At 42.3% G+C, this 25,727-nt stretch overlaps 1 protein-coding gene across 1 annotated transcript in view; it reads right to left on the bottom strand.

Moving 5' to 3' along the window:
- Positions 1–17,311, bottom strand: part of LOC123728309 (low-density lipoprotein receptor class A domain-containing protein 3) — a 115,199-nt gene extending 97,888 nt beyond the window's left edge. Inside the window, exon 1 of the mRNA XM_045700349.1 lies at positions 17,255–17,311. Coding sequence (XP_045556305.1) covers positions 17,255–17,311 — 57 coding nt within the window. The remainder of the gene's footprint in view (positions 1–17,254) is intronic.
- Between the last annotated feature and the right edge of the window lie 8,416 nt (positions 17,312–25,727).

Here is a 25,727-nt window from a genome sequence, read left to right as displayed (position 1 = left end):
ACTGGGCAGCTCTCGGTTGTGAAGAGCTTCAGAGCCGGTGTAGTACGATTCAATCTTAGTCCTGTATTGATGCTTTGCCTGTTTGATGGTTCGTCGGAGGGCATAGCAGGATTTCTTATAAGCCTCCGTGTTAGAGTCCCGTTCCTTGAAAGCGGCAGCTCAAGACCTTAGCTCAGTGCGGATGTTGCCTGTAATCCATGGCTTCTGGTTGGGATATGTACATACAGTTACTGTGGGGATGACGTCATCGATGCACTTATTGATGAAGCCAATAACTGATGTGGTGTACTCCTCAATGCCATCAGAGGAATCCCGGAACATATTGCAGTCTGTGCTAGCAAAACAGTCCTGTAGCTTAGCATCTGCTTCATCGGATCAATTTTTTATTGATCTAGTCACTGGTGCTTCCTGCTTTAATTTTTGCTTGTAAACAGGAATGAGGCGGATGGAATTCTGGTCAGATTTGCCAAATGGAGGGTGAGAGGCTTTGTATGAGTCTCTATGTGTGGAGTAAAGGTGGTCCAGAGTTTTTTCCCTCTGGTTGCATATTTAACATGCTGATAGATATTTGGTAAAACGGATTTAAGTTTCCCTTCATTAAAGTCCCTTGCGACTTGAAGCGCCGCCTCTGGGTGAGCGTTTTCTTGTTTGCTTATGGCGGAATACATCTCATTCAATGCTGTCTTACCACCACAGTCAGAGGCTGGCACTATGTAAACAGCTACAAAAAATACAGATTAAAACTCTCTAGGTTGATAGTGTATAGAACAGCAGGATAGTGTATAGAACAGCAGGATAGAACAGACACCGCTGTGTCTGTACATATCTGTCTGCCGGTGCAGCGTATAATCAGCCAACTGTATGTTGATAGTGTCCTCGTTCAGCCACGACTCCGTGAAGCATAAGATATTACAGTTTTGAATGTCCCGTTGGCATGTGTGCCCAGCTGGGCGTACTTGTGCATTTGGCTAATTCAGGAGATAGGTTGCAGTTTATAGGCCCTGATATCAGGAGCTGGTGGTAAAAGTTTGGTTTAACAATTCAGAGTCTGAAACGAATGAATCACATGAAATATTTAAGGAGAGCAAATTGATATACAATCCCAACATCAGCTGTATCTGTCAATAGTAAACCAAAGCTTAAAACAATGTTTGAGTGAACCCTGAATACAGAAAACGAATCTGGCAACTCTCATGAGGCACACCTGGACATCACTACCCTGATTATTTCCCCTTTATCTAGCACTCCTTAGCATCACTATTCAGGCAGTATTGGTTCAGTTCTCTTGTCCAGATGCTTCACTTGTTTAGTAACTCTCCATGTTGGTTATTATTAAACTCCCCATCTGCACCTCCTTCCTGACACCCTGCGTCTACGTTACATAAAAAAGCCCTTTAAAGTCAGTTAAATACCGTGACTTATGGCATTTAGTAGAAAGAAACATCTTCCACTAGGAATCGACTCATGGCCACCCTCCTCCTATACCCCCGCGAAACTAGAATAATCCCAGTAAACAAAATGACGTAGAAAATAAGTATTTTCCAGACATTGAAGTTAAGCTCATTTTAGGTACTGAATGAAAAGGTGAAAAGATGTCTTTTGCAAAATTTGAAAATCAGGTTCATTTTCGCTTCTGAATGAAAGACGTCTTGAGTAGAGTAGGGTACAATCCAGTACTATACTCTACTGTGCTGTACTGTTGTACTCTACTGTACTGAACCATACTTTACTTTTCTTTACTGTACTGTGCTGTGCTCTACTGTGCTGTCCAAACTTGTGAAACATAGATGTCTATGATTGGTTCAAATGTTTGGGCCAAGTCAAGACCAGTCTGGACCGGACAAAATCTGAACCAATTATGGACTTCAATGTTTGGGCCAAATATAGGCTGGTCTAGACCAGACCAAATATAGACGTCTATTATTGGTTCAGATTTGGTCCGATCCGTTCATGCTGAAATAAAAAAAAGCCAGTCCAGACCACACCAAAAATATATTTTTGCTTACTGGGGTGTAGCCAAAAGTGTTGGCCCTCAAAGGAGGTCCCTCAATGAATGCCCATCCCTGTGGTAGACCTACCATTTGTAAAACAGGCAGCTGCATTGGCTTTATTAGTCCTGATTCCTGAGACTAACCATTTTGTGTATTTAAGCTCTGAAAGAGTCAGTATTTTGGAAGAGACTAATCATAATCATTTTGTGTATTTAAGCTATGAAAGAGTCAGTATTTTGGAAGCACTGCAACTAATCAAACACACATCTTTAATAGCGAGCTAGCAAAAGACGGAGAGAGAGGTGTCCCAGTATAGACAGATTGGTCACCAGGCTGATGGAGTCAGAACCGTGCACCTGGCCTATCTATCGGCAATCAAAAAACTATCTCGCAATGCAATGCTGTATTTCGCAATTTCTTGACTTGCAATGTCTCGCAACATCAGTAAAGCAGCGCCTATCATCAATAAATAGGATAGGATATGCTACATGCAACAGACCAAAATCTGGACACACACTCGGGACCTGTCATTCAGGGCACCTCTTTTGAGCGTGACATTTTTAGCATTTTTTTATTTATTTTGACATTAATAAGTGTCACATATCAGTTTGCAAACAAGGTAAAAAAAATATATATATCATTGAGTTAATAAAGCCGCATACAAACATGATCTCTTTTTTGTTTTCTTGAGTAAGGCAGCTCCAAAATGCAGGTGTTTCAGCCTAGTTCAGTGCTTTCTGTGTGGTGGAGCAAGCCAGCAGAAAATACACAGCGTTGCGTCGTGATTGGCTCACTGTTCTGTCACTCATGTGGACACTACGATATCGCCAAGTATAATGGTAGAGCTAAAAAATTCAAGCCCCTTGGGTGCTGCCATAGAGTTACATTAGAAGTGCCCATCCAAGAAGGCTCAAAGTCATTGGCCACAGATAAAATTATATCAAATCACGTTATATCTACAGTAGCTTTGATTGGACATAAATATTACACAAGTTCAAAAAACGCAAATTCAACAATGAGTGGTTTGGAAGGAATCAGTGGCAAGCATTGCAAATCAATCATTAGCCTGCTATTCAGTGGAGTGGCTGTGTAGTCCCAAGTCTAAGATTAGTCTTTTCCTAGTTTAAAATGACAAACATTCAGCATTGGCCATGCTGTCAATGAATCATGATTTGTGCCGCGCTCAAAACAACTTAACTCGGAACTGCAAAATCTGAGTTCAAGACAACTGGGAACTCGGGAAAAATGTTTTGAACTTTCATCAAACTCGGAATTGTAAATCGGGAACTACGTTATCTTTCTAGAGCTACGACCTGAAGATCACTGACGTCATCATGATTCAACATTTTTTCCCCCCCCCAGAGTTCCCAGTTGTCTTGAAAGTGCCATAAATCCAGAGAATGCCAGACTTTGATGAAAGTTATTGTATTTTGTTTTATTTAATTTTTTTACCCCTTTTTCTCCCCAATTTCATGCTATCCAATTGGTAGTTACAGTCTTGTCTCATCGCTAAAACTCCCGTACGGACTCGGGAGAGGCGAAGGTCGAGAGCCGTGCGTCCTCCGAAACACGACCCAACAAAGCTGCACTGCTTCTTGACACAATGCCCGCTTAACCCGCAAGCCAGCCACACCAATGTGCAGAGGAAACACTGTACACCTGTGTCAGCGTGCATGCACCTGGCCCGCTACAGGAGTTGCTAGAGCGCAATGGGACAATGACATCCCTGCCGGTCAAACCCGCCCCTAACCCAGACGACGCTGGGCCAATTGTGCGCCACCCCATTGGTGTCCTGGTCACAGCCGGCTGCGACAGAGCCTGGACTCGAACCAGGATCTCTAGTGGCACAGCTAGCACTGCGATACAGTGCCTTAGACCACTGCGCAACTCGGGATGATGATGACAAAATTTGCCCACGAAAGACCGCTGTGCCATCTTCCTGTTGAAGTGAGCACAGCACAACAACGTGAGTCCAAACATGTCCTGTATGCTGCTGCATAAATTATGTAATATGCCAGGGACTTAGTATTACTTTCTTAGCTACAGCATACTTAAGTGTATGTTGTGAAGTAAGCTGTTAGTAGCCCATGTGCCTCACCCTAATAATTTGGTATATTTTCACCTCTTAATTTCGCCTACTGTTCTGACTTGATGGTGCACATGTAGCCTTTAACCTGTTTTTGAGAAATATAATCATTGAATATTGTAAGAGCTTTCATTGTCTGCTTATATGCCCCCTTTATTTATCCTACGGTTCTGACTTGGTGTACAGGGAGAACACTGAACATCGAATGGTGTTCTGAATTCTATCGGTGTACATTTCAAAAGTTCTGAAGAAATTGTTATATTGACTACGTCCGTCCAAGCTCGCTCAATGTCTTAATCAAAATTACGGATTGCCTGTTATCCGCTTGTCGTCTCCTTATGTCATAGTTTGTACATCTCGATTTTCAGTGGAAACCAGATTTATTGAAGCAAGTCAGCCATATCAGCTATGTTTTTTCAAAGGCAGTAAATGAGGCTGAATGAACTGTTTAGCTACAAGACAAGGCAACGCTGGTAGCCAGGTGTAGCAGTGGTATAGTGCAATTAATGTATTGTTTAGTGTTGTGTAGTGGCTTTGCTAGCATGCATCTACATAGGCTGTTTTAAAACTATCACTCGAACATTGTTGCGTTGAATTTGAGCATGCGCAAGCAGTCTTGCTCGGTCTACATCAATTCCATCGAAATTGCATCCAAAATAGATAATCCTGCCCAAGATTGATATACAGTGCATTAGGAAAGAATTCAGACCCCCTGACTTTTTCCACATTTTGTTACATTAAAGCCTTATTATAAAAATTGCTAAAATAGTTTTTTTCCCCCCCATCATCAATCTACACACAATACCCATAATGACAAAGCAAAAACAGGTTAACATTTATTTGCACATTTAAAAAAACTGAAATATCACATTTACATAAGTATTCAGACCCTTTATTCAGTACTTTGTTGAAGAACTTTTGGCAGTGATTACAGCCTTGAGTCTTCTTGTGTATGACGCCACAAGCTTGGCACACCTGTATTAGGGGAGTTCCTCCCATTCTTCTCTGCAGATCCTCTCAAGCTATGTCCGGTTGGATGGGGAGCGTCGCTGCACAGCTATTTTCAGGTCTCTCCAGAGATGTTCGATCGGGTTCAAGTCCTAGCTCTGGCTGGGCCACTCAATGACATTCAAAGACTTGTCCCGAAGCCACTCCTGCATTGTCTTGGCTATATGCTTAGGGTCGTTGTCCTGTTGCAAGTTTAACCTTCACCCCACTCTGAGGTCCTGAACGCTCTGGAGCAGGTTTTCATCAAGGATCTGTTTGTACTTTGCTCTAATCAGCTTTCCCTTCACCCTGGCTAGTTTCCCAGTCCCTGCCGCTGGAAAACATCACCACATCATGATGCTGCCACCACCATGCTTCACAGTAGGAATGGTACTGGCCAGGTGATAAGCGGTGCCTGGTTTCCTCCAGATGTGATGCTTGGCTTTCAGGCCAAAGAGTTCAATCTTTGTTTCATCAGACCAGAGAATCTTGTTTCTCATGGTCTGAGAGTCATTTAGGCAAACTCCAAGCGGGCTGTCATGTGCCTTCTACTGAGGAGTGGCTTCCATCTGGCCACTCTACAATAAAGGCCTGATTGGTGGACTGCTGCAGAGATGGTTGTCCTTCTGGAAGGTTCTCCCATCTCCACAGAGGAACTCTGGAGCTCTGTCAGAGTGACCATCAGGTTCTTGGTCACCACCCTGACCAAGGCCCTTCTCCCCCAATTGCTCAGCTCTATTTCCAAACGTCTTCCCTTTAAGAATGATGGAGCCCACTGTGTTCTTGGGGACCTTCAATGCTGCATACATTTTTTGCTAGCCTTCCCCAGATCTGTGCCTAGACACAATCCTGTCTCTGAGCCCTACGGACAATTCCATCGGCCTCATGGTTGTTTTTTTCTCTGACATGCACTGTCAACTGTGGGACCTTATATAGACAGGTGTGTGCCTTTCCAAATCATGTCAAATCAATTGAATTTACCACAGGTGGACTCCAATCAAGTTGTAGAAACATCTCAAGGATGATTAATGGAAACAGGACGCACCTGACCTCAATTTCGAGTCTCATAGCAAAGGGTCTAAATACTTGTTTAAATAAGATATTTCCATTTTTTAAACACTTTTCTAAAAACCTGTTTTCGCTTTGTGATTATGGGGTATTGTGTGTAGACTCACAAGGAAAATAAATAAACGTAATGCATTTTTGAACAAGGGTGTAATGTAACAAAATGTGGAAAAGGTCAAGGAGTCTGAATACTTTATGAATGCACTGTATACAGTTGAAGTCGGAAGTTTACATGCACCCTAGCCAAATACATTTAAACTCAGTTTTTCACAATTCCTGACGTTTAATCCTAGTAAAAATGCCCTGTCTTAGGTCAGTTAGGATCACCACTTTATTTTAAGAATGTGAAATATCAGAATAATAGTAGAGAGAATGATTTATTTCAGCTTTTATTTCTTTCATCACATTCCCAGTGGGTCACAAGTTTACATACACTCAATTAGTATTTGGTAGCATTGCCTTTCAATTGTTTAACTTCGGTCAAACATTTCGGGTAGCCTTCCACAAGCTTCCCACAATAAGTTGGGTGAATTTTGGCCCATTCCTCCTGACAGAGCTGGTGTAACTGAGTCAGGTTTGTAGGCCTCCTTGCTCACACACACTTTTTCAGTTCTGCCCACCAATTTTCTATAGGATTGAGGTCAGGGCTTTGTGATGGCCACTCCAATACCTTGATTTTGTTGTCCTTAAGCCATTTTGCCAGAACTTTGGAAGTATGCTTGTGGTCATTGTCCATTTGGAAGACCCACTTGCGGCCAAGCTTTAACTTCCTGACTGATGTCGTTTCAATATATCCACATAATTTTCCGTCCTCAAGATGCCATCTATTTTGTGAAGTGCACCAGTCCCTCCTGCAGCAAAGCACCCCCACAACATGATGCTGCCACCCCTGTGCTTCACGGTTGGGATGGTGTTCTTTGGCTTGCAAGCCTCCCCCTTTTTCCTCCAAACATAACAATGGTCATTATGGCCAAACAGTTCTATTTTTGTTTCATCAGACCAGAGGACATTTCTCCAAAAAGTACGATCTTTGTCCCCATGTGCAGTTGCAAACCGTAGTCTGGCTTTTTTATGACAGTTTGGAGCAGTGGCTTCTTCCTTGCTGAGCAGCCTTTCAAGTTATGTCTATATAGGACTCGTTTCACTGTGGATAAAGATACTGTTGGACCTGTTTCCTCCAGCATCTTCACACGGTCCTTTGCTGTTGTTCTCGGATTGATTTGCACTTTTCGCACCAAAGTACGTTCATCTAGGAGACAGAATGCGTCTCCTTCCTGAGCGGTATGACGGCTGCGTGGTCCCATGGTGTTTATACTGGCGTACTATTGTTTGTACAGATGAACATGGTACCTTCAGGTGTTTGGAAATTGCTCCCAAGGATGAACCAGATTTGTGGAGGTCTACAATTCTTTTTCTGAGGTCTTGGCTGATTTCTTTTGATTTTCCCATGATGTCAAGCAAAGAGGCACTGAGTTTTAAGGTAGGCCTTGAAATACATCCACAGGTACACCTCTAATTGACTCAAATGATGTCAATTAGCCTATCAGAAGCTTCTAAAGCCATGACATAATTTTCTGGAATATTCCAAGCCTGAATTGTGATACAGTGAATTATAAGTGAAATAATCTGTCTGTAAACAATTGTTGGACAAATTACTTGTGTCATGCACAAAGTAGATGTCCTAACCAAATGCCAAAACTATAGTTTGTTAACAAGAAATTTGTGGAGTGGTTGAAAAATGAGTTTTAATGACTAAGTGTATGTAAACTTTAGACTTCAACTGTATATTCACACACACACACACACACACACACACACACACACACACACACACACACACACACACACACACACACACACACACACACACACACACAAGTAGATGTCCTAGCCTACCTCTTTCAGGTAATACATTCAAGGCAGTATTTGCCTTATATTTAGCTAATGAATGATGGGTTATGCATAATAAGCATCTAACTTATAGCCTCTGTCTCATGCGCAATTCGCACCTGTTCTCCGCTGGCATCTCTCCTTAGCTCTTAGAGTCCCATGCAGGAAAAGCTATACTAGAATAGCTTGCTGGACATTTTCTTGTGCATTTCTTATACCAAATGACTATTCGAAGAGGGATGCAAGCTCTTGTTTGCTTAATGTTAAATACAGCTTCCAATAGAACTCATGGGTAGTATGAAAGAAGACCGAACGCGCGACAGCAGTAGGTTAAAGCAGTTATTTATTCAGACCCATAACCATTCAATCTTTGTGAAGGGAAGTGTAAGCTCTCTGCATCTAATTCTAGTCGTGTATTATTTAAGCATGTCATTAGAATGATGAAGATAAGGACAAGAAAACATATTTAATTTAACTGTTGAAATCTAGGAAGGAATGAAACAACAATAGAGAGAGAAAGAAGAGGTTAGTTAATAACTTTAGGGGGAAAATTATGAAAGGTAGCCTATATATGCATCAGCCTAATAATTATACAAATATGCCCTATTATTTTTCTAAGTTAAAATCAAATTCGCTAGCCTATACTTGTAACTTTGTAGGCTGCATGTGCTGCACCAGAATCGCATGTTCTCTCAGCTTTATCATGGTTTGAACAAGCTGCATAATTCCAGTCATATAATACAGTATAATACAATACAGTTATACAGTACAGTAATGCTGGATCTGTGTGTGTGGGTGTGTGTGTGTGTCTGTTGTCACTGAGAGCCAGACGGTCAATGCCACTTCATTCTTGGCCAGACAGTGATGTGTTGATCTCCCTGCATTAAGTGCTCTCAGACAGAGGGCAGGTTAACAGCTTGTTTATTTCTAGTATAAATCGAAGCCTTTCCGCTGGAATGTGACCACCCAGTGACTAGCTGGCAGCATGGATAGGGCCACTAAAGCCCAGTTAAATGCCTCCGCTCCGACGTATCTGAACCATATGTTATTGATGATCCATCTGTGGCTTAAAAACAGATGTGGAGTTAAAAGAGTATGGAGAGAGAAAGAGAGAATGGGGCAGAGAGAGCAAGAAAGAGAGAGAAAGAGAGGGGGGCAGAGAGAGCAAGAAAGAGAAAGAGCGAAAACCATCCTCTACTCTCCTCTCCTGTTTCTCCCAGCAGCATCTGTCTGACCCTGAAGGTCAGAGACAAGGTCATGGCAAAAACCACAGGATCCACTTTCAAGGCCAATCCTTCAGTGCGGGGGTATGTGTGCACGCGTATGCACGTGCACGCACGCGCACACACACACACACGCTCAATTCCACCACCACTCCGCTACCTTTTCATTTCAGTGATGATGTGATTACTCAAACTTTCCTCCAACTGTCTAGCCAGCACTGTCTCTAGTAGCCTGGCCTAGTTCCGTTATATCCACGAAATACCATTAGATCCAGTAATCACAGTAAATAGCCTTGTCTCCTCTGACATGGCCTAATCAACATTAGCAGGACAACATTAGGAGATTGGCCTTTTTCCTTCCAGACGAAAGAGGAAACACTGATGCATAATGCAATGCTCCCTCCAATATACGTGATTAATATGAGTGCAATTCCAGTGCCCCCTAAAGTACAGAGCAGTTTCTACTATGGCCCAGGCTAATTACATTAGCAGAGATTGGCTGGATGATTTGGGATGCTTTCCTAATCTCTACTCAATCTTGCTGTTTTAATGTTTTTAATGTTTATTGTAGAATTGATTACAAACTTCTGTCTACTTACGTTTTCCACTTAGCTAATTAAATTAAAAGTGAATCCACAGTAATATCCTAAATGCTGTTTGCTTAATATACAGGCACACAAACACCATACCATATCATTAAATAATTCAACTGTAGTTTGATTCAGTGCTCTTGGTAAACACAAACATAATTCTGGTATTACCATGACACAGTCATAAACCTAATGTGCTCCAGTCTCCAGTGTTTTTAACAGGGCTTGTGAAGGCTGCTGTTGGGACAGAATGTGTTTGTTCCCACACTCGGGACTCTTATTCTATTGGTTACACTGACTCTTGGCCTCCCATCCTGTTCTAACCACCTCTCGTCGGCTTTGTATTCATGTTACCTGATGAAATTGCTGTACTATATGATCTTGTTGCCATCTAATGCACATTCAAATGTTATAAATCAACACTGCAGAGCTCTCCCTGACCTCTGTCATGCCCTGATTGTATTACTGCTAATTATATCTGGAAATGTGCACGTACACCCTGGCCCATCTACTGTTTCTAGCCCCAATTCTGATTTGTGCTCTAATATATACTTCACTGATTTCTGCTCTCGTAAAAGCCAGGGTTTTCTGCACGTTAACACTAGAAGCTTATTAACTAACATTTATCAATTGAAAGCGTGGGTTCACAGCTCCAATCTCATTACTGAGACGTGGTTAAGAAAGAGTGTTTTGAAAACTGATGTTAACCTTTCTGGTTATAACCTTTTTCGGCAAGACAGACCTTCCAAAGGTGGTGGAGTGGCAATCTTTACCAAGGAACACATTCAGTGATCGGTTGTCTACACCAAGTCTGTCCCAAAGCAATTTGATTTGCTGGTTTTACACATTATACTTTCAAAAAACTTTGTTGACAGTCGCTGGGTGTTATCAGCCACCATCAAGCACCGACCTGTACCCGGGACATGTTTAAAACCTGTTGGGGCTAGGGGGCAGTATTTTCACGGCCGGATGAAAAACGTACCCAATTTAAACAGGTTACTACTCTGGCCCAGAAAATAGAATATGCATATTATTAGTAGATTTGGGTAGAAAAAAACACTCTGAAGTTTCTAAAACTGTTTGAATGGTGTCTGAGTATAACAGAACTCATATGGCAGGCACAAAACCTGAGAAAAATTGAATCAGGAAGTGGGAGAAATTAGAAATGTAGTTTTTCTTTTGAATCCCTTGAAAAACTACAGTGACATAGGATTTACGTTGCACCTCCTAACTCTTCCATTGGCTGTCAACAGTCTTTAGGAACTGGTTTCATCCGTCACCGGGCAGAAAATTGTGGCTCAGTCAATCACTGGCCAGTCTGAGGACAGGTGTCTTATGACGCGCGTGCACGTGACTTATTACCTATTGCCCGGTTGTAAAATTAGCGCAATTTTACGTAAAAAAATACCCTTAAGGATTGATTGTAAACATCGTTTGACGTGTTTCTACAAACGGTAATGGAACTTTTGACCATTTCGTCTATGGATTTGTGTCCACGCCACATGGCATTGTAAAGTGTTCTGGATGGGTCAACAAAACGGACGTATTTTGACATAAATGATGGACTTTGCAGAACAAATGAACATTTCTTGTGAAAGTGGGTGCCCTTCCGAGTGCATTCCGCCGAAGATCAGCAAAGGTAACAAAATATTTTGAACATATTTTTAGAGATTTGTCGATGCCGTGGTTGTAGGCTAACTGTATAGCTTAGCATTGAAGGCTCAGTTCTGTACTCAGAATATTGAACAATGTGCTTTTTCCATAAAGTTATTTTGAAATCTGACAAAGTGGTTGCATAAAGGAGTAGATTAATTCTTTAAATAATTGTTATACATTTTGTCAACGTTTATGAGTTCTTCTGTAAATGTATGTGCCTATTCACCGGAAGTTATGGGGAGAAAACATTTTCTGAACGTCACGCGCCAATGTAAAAATTGGGTTTTTGGATATAAATATGAACTTGATCGAACAAAAAATGCATGTATTGTCTAACATGATGTCCTAGGAGTGTCATCTGATGAAAATTGTCAAAGGTTAGTGCTTAATTTTAGCTGTATATCTGTGCTTGGAAAATGCCTTTTTTTTTTGCTAATGTGCTATGCTAAAACAATCTAATGTTTTGCTTTCACCGTAAAGCCTTTTTGAAATCGGACAATGTGATTGGATTAACGAGTAGAGTATCTTTAAAATGTCGTATAATACTTTAATTTTAATTTTGAGATTATTTTTTTTAAGAATTTCGCACCATACTATCTCACTGGTTGTTGTCCAACCAATCCCGTTAACGGGATTTTATCCTCTAGAGGTTAAACCACCTGACCAAGTCCTAAAGCAATGGGACTCCCTAAATCTTTCTCAGATTACTACAAATCCCACAATATATGACTCTAAACACCCAGAAAAGGCTACCCTCCTTGATGTTATCCTTACAAATAACACTGATAGGTATCAGTCTGGTGTTTTTTGTAATGACCTTAGTGATCACTGTTTTACAGCCTGTGTTCGTGATGGCTGCTCAGTGAAACGACCTGTCCTGATTTGTCATAGACACTTGCTAAAAAACTTTAATGAGCAATCATTCCTTCATGACCTGGCCTCTGTAAATTGGTATAGAATCAGCTTGATCCCCTCTGTCGCTTGCACCTACTTTGTTAAATATTTGCAGTAGTATCGTTAACAAATACGGGCCCATAAAGAAAATGAGAATTAAAAACAGGTTCAGCCCCTGGTTCGACCGTTATCTGGCAGAGTTACTCCACCTCAAGAATTCCCGCTGCTGATCCCCGGGATCGACCCTTGGGTTGGTGTCCTGCGGCTGGAGACGAACGCACCGGGGAGGGGGTGCAGTCACGTATGCTCTCTCTCCGGACTGACAGGTTTCCTGTGCCTCAGCAGAGGTGACTGGTCCCCTCCTGATCCCCAGGTTCATCATTTTGGTCGGCGTCTTGCGGCTGGAGCCGCGCTTTGGGGAGGGGGTACTGTCACGTGTGCTCCCTCTACGGCCTCTAGATCACCAGGCTGCTCGTTATGGTGCACACCTGTCACCATCGTTACACACATCTGCGCGTCGTCACTCACCTGCACTCCATCACCCTCTTGATTACCTGCCCTTTATATGTAAATCCCTTTGATTTCTTCCCCAGTCGTCATTGTTTCTGTTTCCTTTCTGTGCGTTGTTCGTGTTTCTTGTTTTGTATTATGTTTCATTTGTTTATTAAAAACACTCACTCCCTGAACTTGCTTTCTGACTCTCAGCGCACATCGCTACGCTGGGGAGGTTCCCATTGCTTGGAAGGCAGCCATGGTGCATCCTTTATTTAAAGGGGGAGATCAAGCTGATCCTAACTGTTAGAGGCCAATTTCAATTTTGCCCTGTTTATCAAAAGTGTTGGAAAAACTTGGGTACGCAATCTGGTTTTCGGTCAGGTAATGGATGTGTCACTGCAACTTTAAAAGGTCCTAAATGATGTCACCATTGCCCTTGATTCTAAGCAATGTTTTTTTATTGATTTGGCCAAAGCTTTTCAAATGGTAGGCCATTCCATTCTTGTGGGCCGGCTAAGGAGTATTGGTGTCTCTGAGGGGTCTTTGGCCTGGTTTGCTAATTACCTCCCTCAAAGAGTGCAGTGTATAAAGCCTGAACATCTGCTGTCTCAGCCACTGCCTGTCACCAAGGGAGTACCCCTAGGCTCGATCCTAGGCCCCACACTCTTCTCAATTTACATCAACAACATAGCTCAAGCAGTAGGAAGCTCTCTCATCCATTTATATGCAGATGATAGTCTTATACTCAATGAAAGAATGTCATGGGATCAATGAAAGAATGTCATCTAAATATATGCATATCCCTCTCCGCTTCAGCAACAATTGGTAGATTCAAAAATACTCTGATCCAGTTAGGTACAGTCGAAAGCCTACCTTGCCTCACAGACAACTGTACCGTTAATTCTGATTCTCCACTTTGGGCCGTCAGCAGCCCGCCACTAAACTAAACGTCACCAGTCCCCCCTAACTCTCTTTGTATGGCACGGCACGAACACACACACAGGCAACCACACAGCTGTGATGGAGTTTAGAGGAAGCTGATTAAAGGTAAATGAAACAATAGAATGATAAATGTAGTCTATACCAACTGAAGGGAACTAATAGTAAATTGGAAGTTGAAGGGCTCCCGAGTGGTGGATCGGTCTAAGGCACTGCATCTCAGTGCTAGAGGCGTCACTACAGACCCTGGTTTAATTTCAGGCTATATAGTGGCTAATATTTAACATGAATTGGAAACTGAGAAAGTTGTGGTAGACTATAATTAAGACATTTGAGAGTGCCCATCCCTGCAAGTTAAAAGGCTGGGGAATTAAAATTCTGCAAATATGGCACAGCATTTCATTAACTTTACATTGGTAAAGTTGATATGGTGATATGCTTCAGTTTGCTGCAATATGGCTGGTTTCATATTTGTTAACAGCGATTATAAGGGAAAATAAAGTGTCATTTATATTCACAATTCCAAATCCAAACTGATTAGAGTGAACGTTATTTATAATAACGTTAACAAGAAGAAAATCAGACCTCTGAAATGAAAATGGTTGGCCCTCCATTCAGCAAAAAAAAAAAAAATACTCCAGCTAAACCCTCCTTGAAAGCTTGAAAAAAAACAAGTGACCCTCCCCTATACCCAAAATAATAATTAAAACATAAACTGGACAGCACAAAACAAGTCTACTGTTTATCCTCACATCTTGGACAGACTAGAGACTTAGATACAGTGCAGTCGGAAAGTATTCAGAACTCTTGACTTTTTCCACGTTTTGTTACCTCACAGCCTTATTCTAAAATGGATTAAATAAAAACAAATCCTTAGCAATCTACACATAATAACCCATAATGACAAAGTGAAAACAGGTTTAAAAAAATTCTTGCACATTTATTAAGAATAAAAAACAGAAATACCTTATGTACATAACTATTCAAACCCTTTGCTATGAGACTCTAAATTGAGCTCAGGTGCATCCTGTTTCCAATGATCATCCTTGAGATGTCTCTACAACTTGATTGGACTCCACCTGTGGTAAATGTAATTGATTGGACATGATTTGGAAAGGCACACACCTGTCTATATAAGGTCCTCCAGTTGACAGTGCATGTCAGAGCAAAAACCAACCATGAGGTCGAAGGATTTGTCCATAGAGCTCCGAGACAGGATTGTGTCGAGGCACAGATCTGGGGAAGTGTACCAAAAACTTACTGCAGCATTGAAGGTCCCCAAGAACACAGTGGCCTCCATCATTCTCAAATGGAAGAAGTTTGGAACCACCAAGACTCTTCCTAGGGCTGGCCGCCCGGCTAAACTGAGCAATTGGGGGAGAAGGGCCTTGGTCAGGGAGGTGACCAAGAACTAAATGGTCACTCTGACAGAGCTCCAGAGTTCCTCTGTGGAGATGGGAGAACCTTCCAGAAGGACAACCATCTCTGCAGCACTCCACCAATCAGGCCTTTATGGTAGAGTGGCCAGACAGAAGCCACTCCTAAGAAAAAGGCACATGGACAGCCTGCTTGGAGTTTGCCAAAAGGCACCTAAAGACTCTCAGACCATGAGAAACAAGATTCTCTGGTCTGATGAAACCAAGACTGAACTCTTTGACCTGAATGCCAAGCGTCACATCAGGAGGAAACCTGGCACCATCCCTACGGTGAAGCATGATCTATCTATTCTATCGTGCCCAGAAACCAGATCACTCTGTCATGCTGATTGAGATCGATTAACAGACTGGAAGCTTCAAAAGGAGGGTGGTGCTTGGAGTCATTGTTCTTCCTCTGTCAACCATGGTTACCTGCAAGGAAACACGTGCCATCATCATTGCTTTCTACAAAAAGGGCTTCACAGGCAAGGATATTGCTGCCAGTAAGATTGTACCTAAATCAACCATTTATTGGATCATCAGGAACTTCAAGGAGAGCTTCAGGGCGCCCAAGAATATCCAGCAAGTGTCAGGACCATCTCCTAAAGTTGATTCAGCTGCGGGATCGGAGCACCACCAGTACATAGCTTGCTCAGGAATGGCAGCAGGCAGGTGTGAGTGCATCTGCACGCACAGGAAAAACATCAGGGACAGACTGATGATCTGCAAAAGGTACAGGGATTGGACTGCTGAGGACTGGGGTAAAGTCCTTTTCCCTGATGAATCCCCTTGTTTGGGGCATCCGGAAAAAACTTGTCCGGAGAAGACAAGGTGAGCGCTACCATCAGTCCTGTGTCATGCCAACAGTAAAGCATCCTGAGACCATTCATGTGTGGGGTTGCTTCTCTGCCAAGGGAGTGGGCTCACTCGCAATTTTGCCTAAGAACACAGCCATGAATAAAGAATGGTACCAACACATCCTCTGAGAGCAACTTCTCCCAACCATCCAGGAACAGTTTGGTGATGAACAATGCCTTTTCCAGCATGATGGAGCACCTTGCCATAAGGCAAAAGTGATAACTAAGTGGCTGGGGAACAAAACATCGATATTCTGGGTTCATGGCCATCAAACTCCCCAGACCTTAATCCCATTAAGAACTTGTGGTCAATCCTCAAGAGGCGGGTGGACAAACAAAAACCCACAAATTCTGACAAACTCCAAGCATTGATTATGCAATAATGGGCTGCCATCAGTCAGGACGTGGCCCAGAAGTTAATTGACAGCATGCCAGGGTGGATTGCAGAGGTCTTGAAAAGAAGGGTCAATACTGCAAATATTGACTCTCTGCATCAACTTCAAGTAATTGTCAATAAAAGCCTTTGATACATGAAATGCTTGTAATTATACTTCAGTATTCCATAGTAACACTGAGGCAGCAGACTTTGTGAAAATTAATATTTGTGTCATTCTCAACTTTTGGCCACGACTGTAGAGGTTAATCCAAGCCCTGCAGTGCCTAGCTCCACTCCTACTCCCCAGGTGCTCTCATTTGTTGACTTCTGTAACCGTAAAGGCCTTGGTTTCATGTATGTTAACATTAGAAGCCGCCTCCCTAAGTTTCTTTTATTCACTGCTTTAGCACACTCTGCCAACCCGGATGTCCTAGCCGTGTCTGAATCCTACCTTAGGAAGACCACCAAAAACCCTGACATTTCCATGCCTAACATTTTCCAACAAGATAGAACTGCCAAAGGGGGCGGTGTTGCAATCTACTGCAGAAATAGCCTGCAGAGTTCTGTCTTACTATCCTGGTCCGAACCCAAACAATTCAAGTTTCTACTTTTAAAAATCCACCTTTCCAGAAACAAGTCTCTCACTGTTGCTGCTTGCTATAGACCACCCTCTGCCCCCAGCTGTGCCCTGAACACCATATGTGAATTGATTGCCCGCCCCATCTCTCTTCAGAGCTCGTGCTGCTAGGTGACCTAAACTAGGACATGCTTAACAACCCGGCCATCCTACAATCTTGATGCCCTCAATCTCACAAACTATCAAAACGGGCACCCTCATGAATATCATCCTAACGAACTTGCACTCCAAATACAGTGGGGGAAAAAAGTATTTGATCCCCTGCTGATTTTGTACATTTGCCCACTTACAAAGAAATGATCAGTCTATAATTTTAATAGTAGGTTTATTTGAACAGTGAGAGACAGAATAACAACAACAAAATCCAGAAAAACGCATGTCAAAAATTGTATACAATTATTTGCATTTTAATGAGGGAAATAAGTATTTGACCCCTCTGCAAAACATGACTTAGTACTTGGTGGCAAAACCCCTGTTGGAAATCACAGAGGTCAGACTATTTATTGTAGTTGGCCACCAGGTTTGCACACATCTCAGAAGGGATTTTGTCCCAGTCCTCTTTGCAGATCTTCTCCAAGTCATTAAGGTTTCGAGGCTGACGTTTGGCAACTCGAACCCTCAGCTCCCTCCACAGATTTTCTATGGGATTAAGGTCTGGAGACTGGCAATGCCACTCCAGGACCTTAATGTGCTTCTTCTTGAGTCACTCCTTTGTTGCCTTGGCCGTGTGTTTTGGGTCATTGTCATGCTGGAATACCCATTCACAACCCATTTTCAATGCCCTGGCTGAGGGAAGGAGGTTCTCACCCAAGATTTGACGGTACATGGCCCCGTCCATCGTCCCTTTGATGCGGTGAAGTTGTCCTGTCCCCTTAGCAGAAAAACACCCCCAAAGCATAATGTTTCCACCTCCATGTTTGACGGTGGAGATGGTGTTCTTAGGGTCATAGGCAGCATTCCTCCTCCTCCAAACACGGCGAGTTGAGTTGATGTCAAATAGCTCCATTTTGGTCTCATCTGACCACAACACTTTCACCAGTTGTCCTCTGAGTCATTCAGATGTTCATTGGCAAACTTCAGACGGGCATGTATAAGTATTCTTGAGCAGGGGGACCTTGCGGGCGCTGCAGGATTTCAGTCCTTCACGGCGTAGTGTGTTACCAATTGTTTTCTTGGTGACTATGGTCCCAGCTGCCTTGAGATCATTGACAAGATCCTCCTGTGTAGTTCTGGGCTGATTCCTCACCGTTCTCATGATCATTGCAACTCCACGAGGTGAGATCTTGCATGGAGCCCCAGGCCGAGGGATATTGACAGTTCTTTTGTGTTTCTTCCATTTGCGAATAATCACACAAAATGTTGTCACCTTCTCACCAAGCTGCTTGGCGATGGTCTTGTAGCCCATTCCAGCCTTGTATAGATCTACAATCTTGTCCCTGACATCCTTGGATAGCTCTTTGGTCTTGGCCATGGTGGAGAGTTTGGAATCTGATTGATTGATTGCTTCTGTGGACAGGTGTCTTTTATACAGGTAACAAGCTGCGGTTAGGAGCACTCTCCTTTAAGAGTGTGTTCCTAATCTCAGCTCGTTACCTGTATAAAAGACACCTGGGATCCAGAAATCTTTCTGATTGAGCGGGGGTCAAATACTTATTTCCCTCATTAAAATGCAAATCAATTTATAACATTTCTGACATGCGTTTTTCTGGATATTTTTGTTGTTATTCTGTCTCTCACTGTTCAAATAAACCTACCATTAAAATTATAGACTGATCCTTTCTTTGTCAGTGGGCAAACGTACAAAATCAGCAGGGGATCAAATACTTTCCCCCCTACTGTACACCTCTGCTGTTTTCAACCAAGATCTCAGCGATCACTGCATCATTGCCTGCATCCGTAATGGGTCTGCGGTCAATCACTGTCAAACGCTCCCTAAAACACTTCAGCGAGCAGGCCTTTCTAATCGACCTGGCCCGGGTATCCTGGAAGGATATTGACCTCATCCCGTCCGTAGAGGATGCCTAGTTATTCTTTAAAAGTGCCTTCCTCAACATCCTAAACAAGCATGCCCCATTCAAAAAATGTTGAACCAGGAACAGATATAGCCCTTGGTTCTCTCCAGACCTGACTTCCGTTGAACAGCACAAAAACATCCTGTGGAATTCTGCATTAGCATCGAATAGCCCCCGTGGTATGCAACTTTTCGGGGAAGTTAGGAACCAATATACACAGGCAGTTAGGAAAGCTAAGGCTAGCTTTTTCAAGCAGAAATTTGCATCCTGTAGCACAAACTCAAAAAAGTTCCGGGACAATGTAAAGTTCATGGAGACTAAGAGCACCTCCTCCCAGCTGCCCACTGCACTGAGGCTAGGAAACACTGTCACCACCGATAAATCCACGATAATTGAGAATTTCAATAAGCATATTTCTACGGCTGGCCATGCTTTTCACCTGGCTACCCCTACCCCGATCAACAGCCCTGCACCCCCAACAGCAACTCGCCCAAGCCTCCCCCATTTCTCCTTCACCCAAATCCAGATAGCTGATGTTCTGAAAGAGCTGCAAAATCTGGACCCCTACAAATCAGCCGGGCTAGACAATCTGGACCCTCTCTTTCTAAAATTATCTGCCAAAATTGTTGCAAGCCCTATTACTAGCCTGTTCAACCTTTCTTTCGTATCGTCCGAGATTCCCAAAGATTGGAAAGCTGCCGCGGTCATCCCCTTCTTCAAAGGGGGAGACACTCTAGACCCAAACTGCTACAGACCTATATCTATCCTACCCTGCCTTTCTAAGGTCTTCGAAAGCCAAGTTAACAAACAGATTACTGACCATTTCGAATCCCACCATACCTTCTCCGCTATGCAATCTGGTTTCAGAGCTGGTCATGGGTGCACCTCAGCCACGCTCAAGGTCCTAAACTATGTCATAACTGCCAATGATAAGAGACATTACTGTGCAGCTGTATTCATCGACCTGGCCAAGGCTTTCGACTCTGTCAATCACCACATTCTTATCGGCAGACTCAAATGATTGCCTCGCCTGGTCCACCAACTACTTCTCTGATAGAGTTCAGTGTGTCAAATCGGAGGGTCGAACAGAGCAAAGTACAAAGAGATCCTTGATGAAAATCTGGTCCAGAGCGCTCAGGACATCATACTGGGGCGAAGGTTCGCCTTCCAACAGGACAGCGACCCTAAGCACACAGCCAAGACAACGCAGGAGTGACTTCTGGGACAAGTGTCTGAATGTGCTTGAGTGGCCCAGCCAGAGCCCCGATTTGAACCCGATTGAACATCTTTGGTGAGACCTGAAAATAGCTGTGCAGCGACGCTCCCCATCCAACCTGACAGAGCTTGAGAGGATCTGCAGAGAAGAATGGGAGGAACTCCAAATACAGGTGTGCCAAGCTTGTAGCGTCATACCCAAGAAGACTTGAGGCTGTAATCTCTACCAAAGGTGCTTCAACAAAGTACTGAGTAAAGGGTCTGAAATACTTATGTAAATGTCATATTTCAGTAATTTTTTTCGTATTATTTTTTGCTGTATTTTTATGCGGGTATTGTGTATAGATTGATGAGGGGAAAAAAATGTTTTAATCAATTTTAGAATAAGGCTGTAACTTAACAAAATGTGGAAAAAGTATACTTTCCGAATGCACTGTATAGCAGCCTATAGCCAAATTTTGTCTGTCAAACAGATAGGCCTACCTCTTATTTCTTAAATAGGAAGAAATGGGCTCCAACACAAAGCCCACTTGTTGTTAGTGAAGTCTAATTAAAATGAAGACGGTTTAAATGAATTATGTCTACTCAAATGTGCCTACTTTCATCACCATGAGCTGTCCATTTCCAATTGATTGTGCTATGGTTGCTGCTTCAAGTTTCAGCACCAATGTAAATTACTCTAATCTGGTTTATTGTGAGTTCTATAACCCTGATAAATTGACCTACATCATGGGCAAGAAACATATTGTTTATAATAAATCAATTACAGTAATAGCAAACTATCAAAGTTGACCTCCGGTCCTCCTTCTCATCTTCTTACACTCTTTCTCAAACTGAACAGAACATACAGTAGGCTATAGGATAGTCCACATGCAAGGTAGTGCATTTTTTGGACTAGGCTTAATCAAAAAATATTTTGGGAACTGCCCCCATAGGCCTACATAGCACATCAATTGGTTAGGCAGCACACAAAAAAGTTTTGGATCAGCAGAGGCCAGGGCTCAGGGTTGGAATATCCATTGCAGTGTGTAATGCATCCTAGTTTTATTTACACCATCCCAGCAGCTACCTTAGAAAAATAACTTTCATCTGTGCTTCTCTGAGTATGCACGTCATAGCCTATAGGCAAATCTTTATATACCAGAGCTGCGAGAAAAGTTATATTTATTATTGAAACAATGTTGCGATTGTTTGTAAGAATGCCAACAGGTGTGGTTCCCGTGGGGGAAAGATTAGCAAAGGCAGGCATTAAAGGTCCTGCACTTAAAAAAGGATGCTGAAGGGAAAAAGAGAGGGATGAGAAAGAGGAGAAGAAGGAACAGAAAGGACAGGCCACCTGCTCTCTTTTCTCTCGTTCTCTCTGTCCTGTTTCTGTGTTTTCAGGTAATGAGCTCCTAATTGTGTAGCAAGGAGGACGAACAGAGCACCACATGATCTATGCACACCAAAAGACCAAAGCAGAGAGGTGGGGTGCCAGAGAGAGAGAGAGAGAGAGAAAAACAGAATATGGAAAGAGAGACAGAAGGGGGCAGAGAGAGAGAGAGAAGAGGTGCATGCTTTGATGTGCTTTTCAATGTAATGTAGATGAGGAATGAGAGGCCATTCTCCTTGTCTGTCAGAGAGAAAGAGGAGAGGAGCAGGTGTTTCATTTCCTCTCCCCCTCCCTCTCCCTCTCAAGGGGAGTTGTTCCTGTTGTTCTAGGGAGGTGAGTGAGCTCCTGGTAGTGAGAGGACGATATGAGGTGCATGGGAAGGTGTTGCTGTGTGTCATCATTGAGACTTGGAAGTCCTGAACAATATAGCTGGACTTCATAACAACAACAAGTCCAGCTTGCTTAATCCTGGCTTTACTTCCCCACTGTGAGAGTGGATACATTAAGCAGATTGGATGCTGTGCAGAGGAGGAGGCAGGGAACGACAGAAACCATCCTCTCCTCCCTCCCAGCAGCATCTGGTTGACCCTGAAGGTCAGAGACAAAGTCATGGCAGAAACCACAAGATCCACTTTCAAGGCCAATCCCTCAGTGGACATAAACGTAAAAGTTTCTGAGAATTAGTTATTAAAGAGGAACTAGCAATACAATAAACAAAGCAAGGCCACCTGTTCTGGCGATATGATGCACTTGTTTATTATCTCTCCACGGAATGATGCTTACGAAAGAGGAACTAACCTATCTAAGCATTTTGTCTCAATCACCAATGTGGGACTCAGAGTTAGATTTGATGTCCACAGTCAGAACCCTTAAATCTTCCCTCCCTACTGTGCCTCTAGTCATCTTGAACATTTCCTGCTCTCCTCCTCTCCGTTTAGTCTGCCCTTCACATCAGTATTCAGGAAGAAAGCAGAGACAAGTGTTTTGGAGGTCTGCTGGAGGGTAACGTATGGAGACATGAAGGAGCGTGCACGTGTGGCAGCTCCACCTCATTTCTTTTCACTACCTCTCCCCGTACCATATGTGATAATGTTTGTGTGTGACGACAGTGACGACACTGTACCAAATAAAAACAAATGAACCACTCCAAAACAGCGTCCACAGGTTTTTTTCCACCCTGTCGGTCGGTCGGTCGCTGTCTGTCTGGTGAGTTTGATGTTTGATTGGGTTTGGTTGAGGACCAGGAAGTGCTGAAGCTCTGATAATCTGTTGTGCAGATCTGGGTTTTTCTGCGCTCACAGGAAAAAAACCGAAACTAAATGGAATTAAAATTGAACCCATGTCGGTCAATTAGTTGTTTAAAAACGAAAAATAAACAACATTGCAGTTAAATGCCCAGCACTACTTAATAGAGGGCAGGCAGGTCAGGCCAGAGTTTGGCCATTACTGAGGCTGTATTCATCTGCAGGAGAGGAAGTGATGTCGGAGATGGTAATTGAGTTAGTCTCTGTGCAGCCCTTGTCTAATGAGAAGCTACAGGCTGGAATTGTGACTCATTTCTTCTGCTCCGGATAATGTGTCAGACTATCAGAGAGACTTGCCCTCCTCCAGCTCAGCTAATGACTACATAGGCCTAATGAAGGATTGGTGGGATTTCTCTGACTGACTTTGGAGCTAAGTATTATTACACTCCGAGGTTGTTCTCCACCTATTTTTGAAGTTAATTTACTAGATTGATGCTTGAATTTAATTCTGAGGCTGATGTTAAGTGTTTTAATGATGTTCAGAAATACTTGTCATTGTGCCACTTTTGATCAATACTTCAGGTATGACTAGCTAAGTAACAGGAGGGAGAGTGATATCACTCTGTTATTAGCCTGTCTGGTCTCCTATTTGACTGTGTGAAGAAATCTATTGACATGCCACAAGAGTGTCCTCACTCTTCAGTGTAAAGTCCTAACTGTGTTGTAAAGTAACATGCTTAAAATGTCAAGAAAGCAGGTCCACATTACCAAAGACAGTGAACATCCAATGCTTTCTCAAATGATGTTTATCTTGCAATATGTCCGATACGGGTTAGGAGATGGTGTCTGAAAGAGCAGCCAATTATGAAGGATCATGAAGAATGATCCTTTGACTAGACACACAGTCCTTTGTAGGATGTTACCAACACAACACAAGACCTGGGTTCAAATTCATGTGTATTGAAGTATTTCACATTTAAATGCTTATTCTGTGTATTTGACTAATTTCAAATCAGGTGGTGCTGAATCAACTACTTTTAATTGAAGTATTTGAAAGAATTTTCTAATAATTTCCTAGAAATAGCCTACTATTTGAAACTATTTTCAAATACATTATTTCAAATAACATGGACCAAACAGACCTGAGTTAAAATTCATGAGATATTTACATATTTGTACTTGAAAGTATTTTTTTAAATACATCAAATCAAAAGTTATTGGTCACATACACATGGTTAGCAGATGTTATTGTGAGTGTAGCGAAATGCTTATGTTTCTAGATCCGACAGTGCAGCAGTATCTAACAGGTAATATCTAACAATTCCACAACAAAACCTAATACACACAATCTAGTAAAGGAATGGGATAAGAATGTATAAGTATAAAATATATGGATGAGCAGTGACAAAGCGGCTAAGATGCAATAGATAGTAAAGAATAGATAGTGAAGGATACAGTATATACATATGAGATGAGTAATGTGAGATATGTAAACATTCTTAAAGTGGCATTATTAAAGTGACTAGTGTTCCATTTATTAAAGTGGCCAATGATATCAAGTCTGTAGGTAGGCAGCCGCCTAGGGTTGGAAAGGGTTGGAAACTTTCCGGTAAATTTCCATGGGAAGTTAAGCCCTGAAATTTGGGGAATTTTACTTAAATTCATCAGAAAGGTTAGTTTATAACAGTGAACCTTTTTTTGTGGGACACACAAGGCAATTCTAGGTCTTGTGGCATATGTTGGTTAAGGTTTTCTGGGCTACCAATGTAAGAAATAATACATAAAAAACAAAAATACTACAGTTTCCTAAGGACTTGAAGTGAAGCTGCTGTCTCTATCGGCACCATCTTGAAACATGCCAATACCTTCGTGGTATATTTTCAAAAAAATAAAATTTGAAATAGTATTTGAATAAATAATCGAAAACTGTGATTATTTTTTATTTAACTAGGCAAGTCAGTTAAGAACAAATTCCTATTTACAATGATGGCCTACCAAAGGCAAAAGGCCTCCCTGCGGGGACGGGGCTGGGATAAAAAAAGAAGATGTTTTGACAACACACACATCACGACAAGGGGAGACAACACAACAGTACATAAAGAGAGACCTAAGACAACAACATAGCAAGGCAGCAACACATGACAACAGAGCATGGTAGAAACACAACAACATGGAAGCAACACAACATGGTAGCAGCACAAAACATGGTGCAAACATTACTGGGCACAGACAACAGCACAAAGGGCAAGAAGGTAGAGACAACAATACATCACGCAAAGCAACCACAACTGCCACTAAGAGTGTCCATGATTGAAATTAGTTTATTTTCATTTCCAGTTGTTTTGATAGATGTGGACGGTTAACCTCTTACATCTTGGCGTTCCCGCCAGCGGAACCCCTAGCCAACAGCCAATGGGATCGCATGGCTCTAAATACAAAAACCTAAAAAATCCAATAATTTCAATTTTTTCAAACATACGATTATTTTACACCATTTGAAAGATAAACCTCTCCTGAATCCAACCACGTTGTCCGATTTCAAAAAGGCTTTACAGCGAAAACAAAACATTATGTTAGGAGAGTACATAGACCAAAATAACCACACAGCCATTTTCCAAGCAAGCATATATGTCAATAAAACCCAAAACACAGCTAAATGAAGCACTAACCTTTGATGATCTTCATCAGATGACACTCCTAGGACATTATGTTATACAATACATGCATGTTTTGTTCAATCAAGTTCATATTTATATCCAAAAACAGCTTTTTACATTGGCGCG

The sequence above is a fragment of the Salmo salar genome, chromosome ssa17, assembly GCF_905237065.1.
Source record: "Salmo salar chromosome ssa17, Ssal_v3.1, whole genome shotgun sequence".
In the NCBI taxonomy this organism is placed as follows: domain Eukaryota; kingdom Metazoa; phylum Chordata; class Actinopteri; order Salmoniformes; family Salmonidae; genus Salmo; species Salmo salar.
This window is presented reverse-complemented; position numbering and strand designations above follow the sequence as displayed.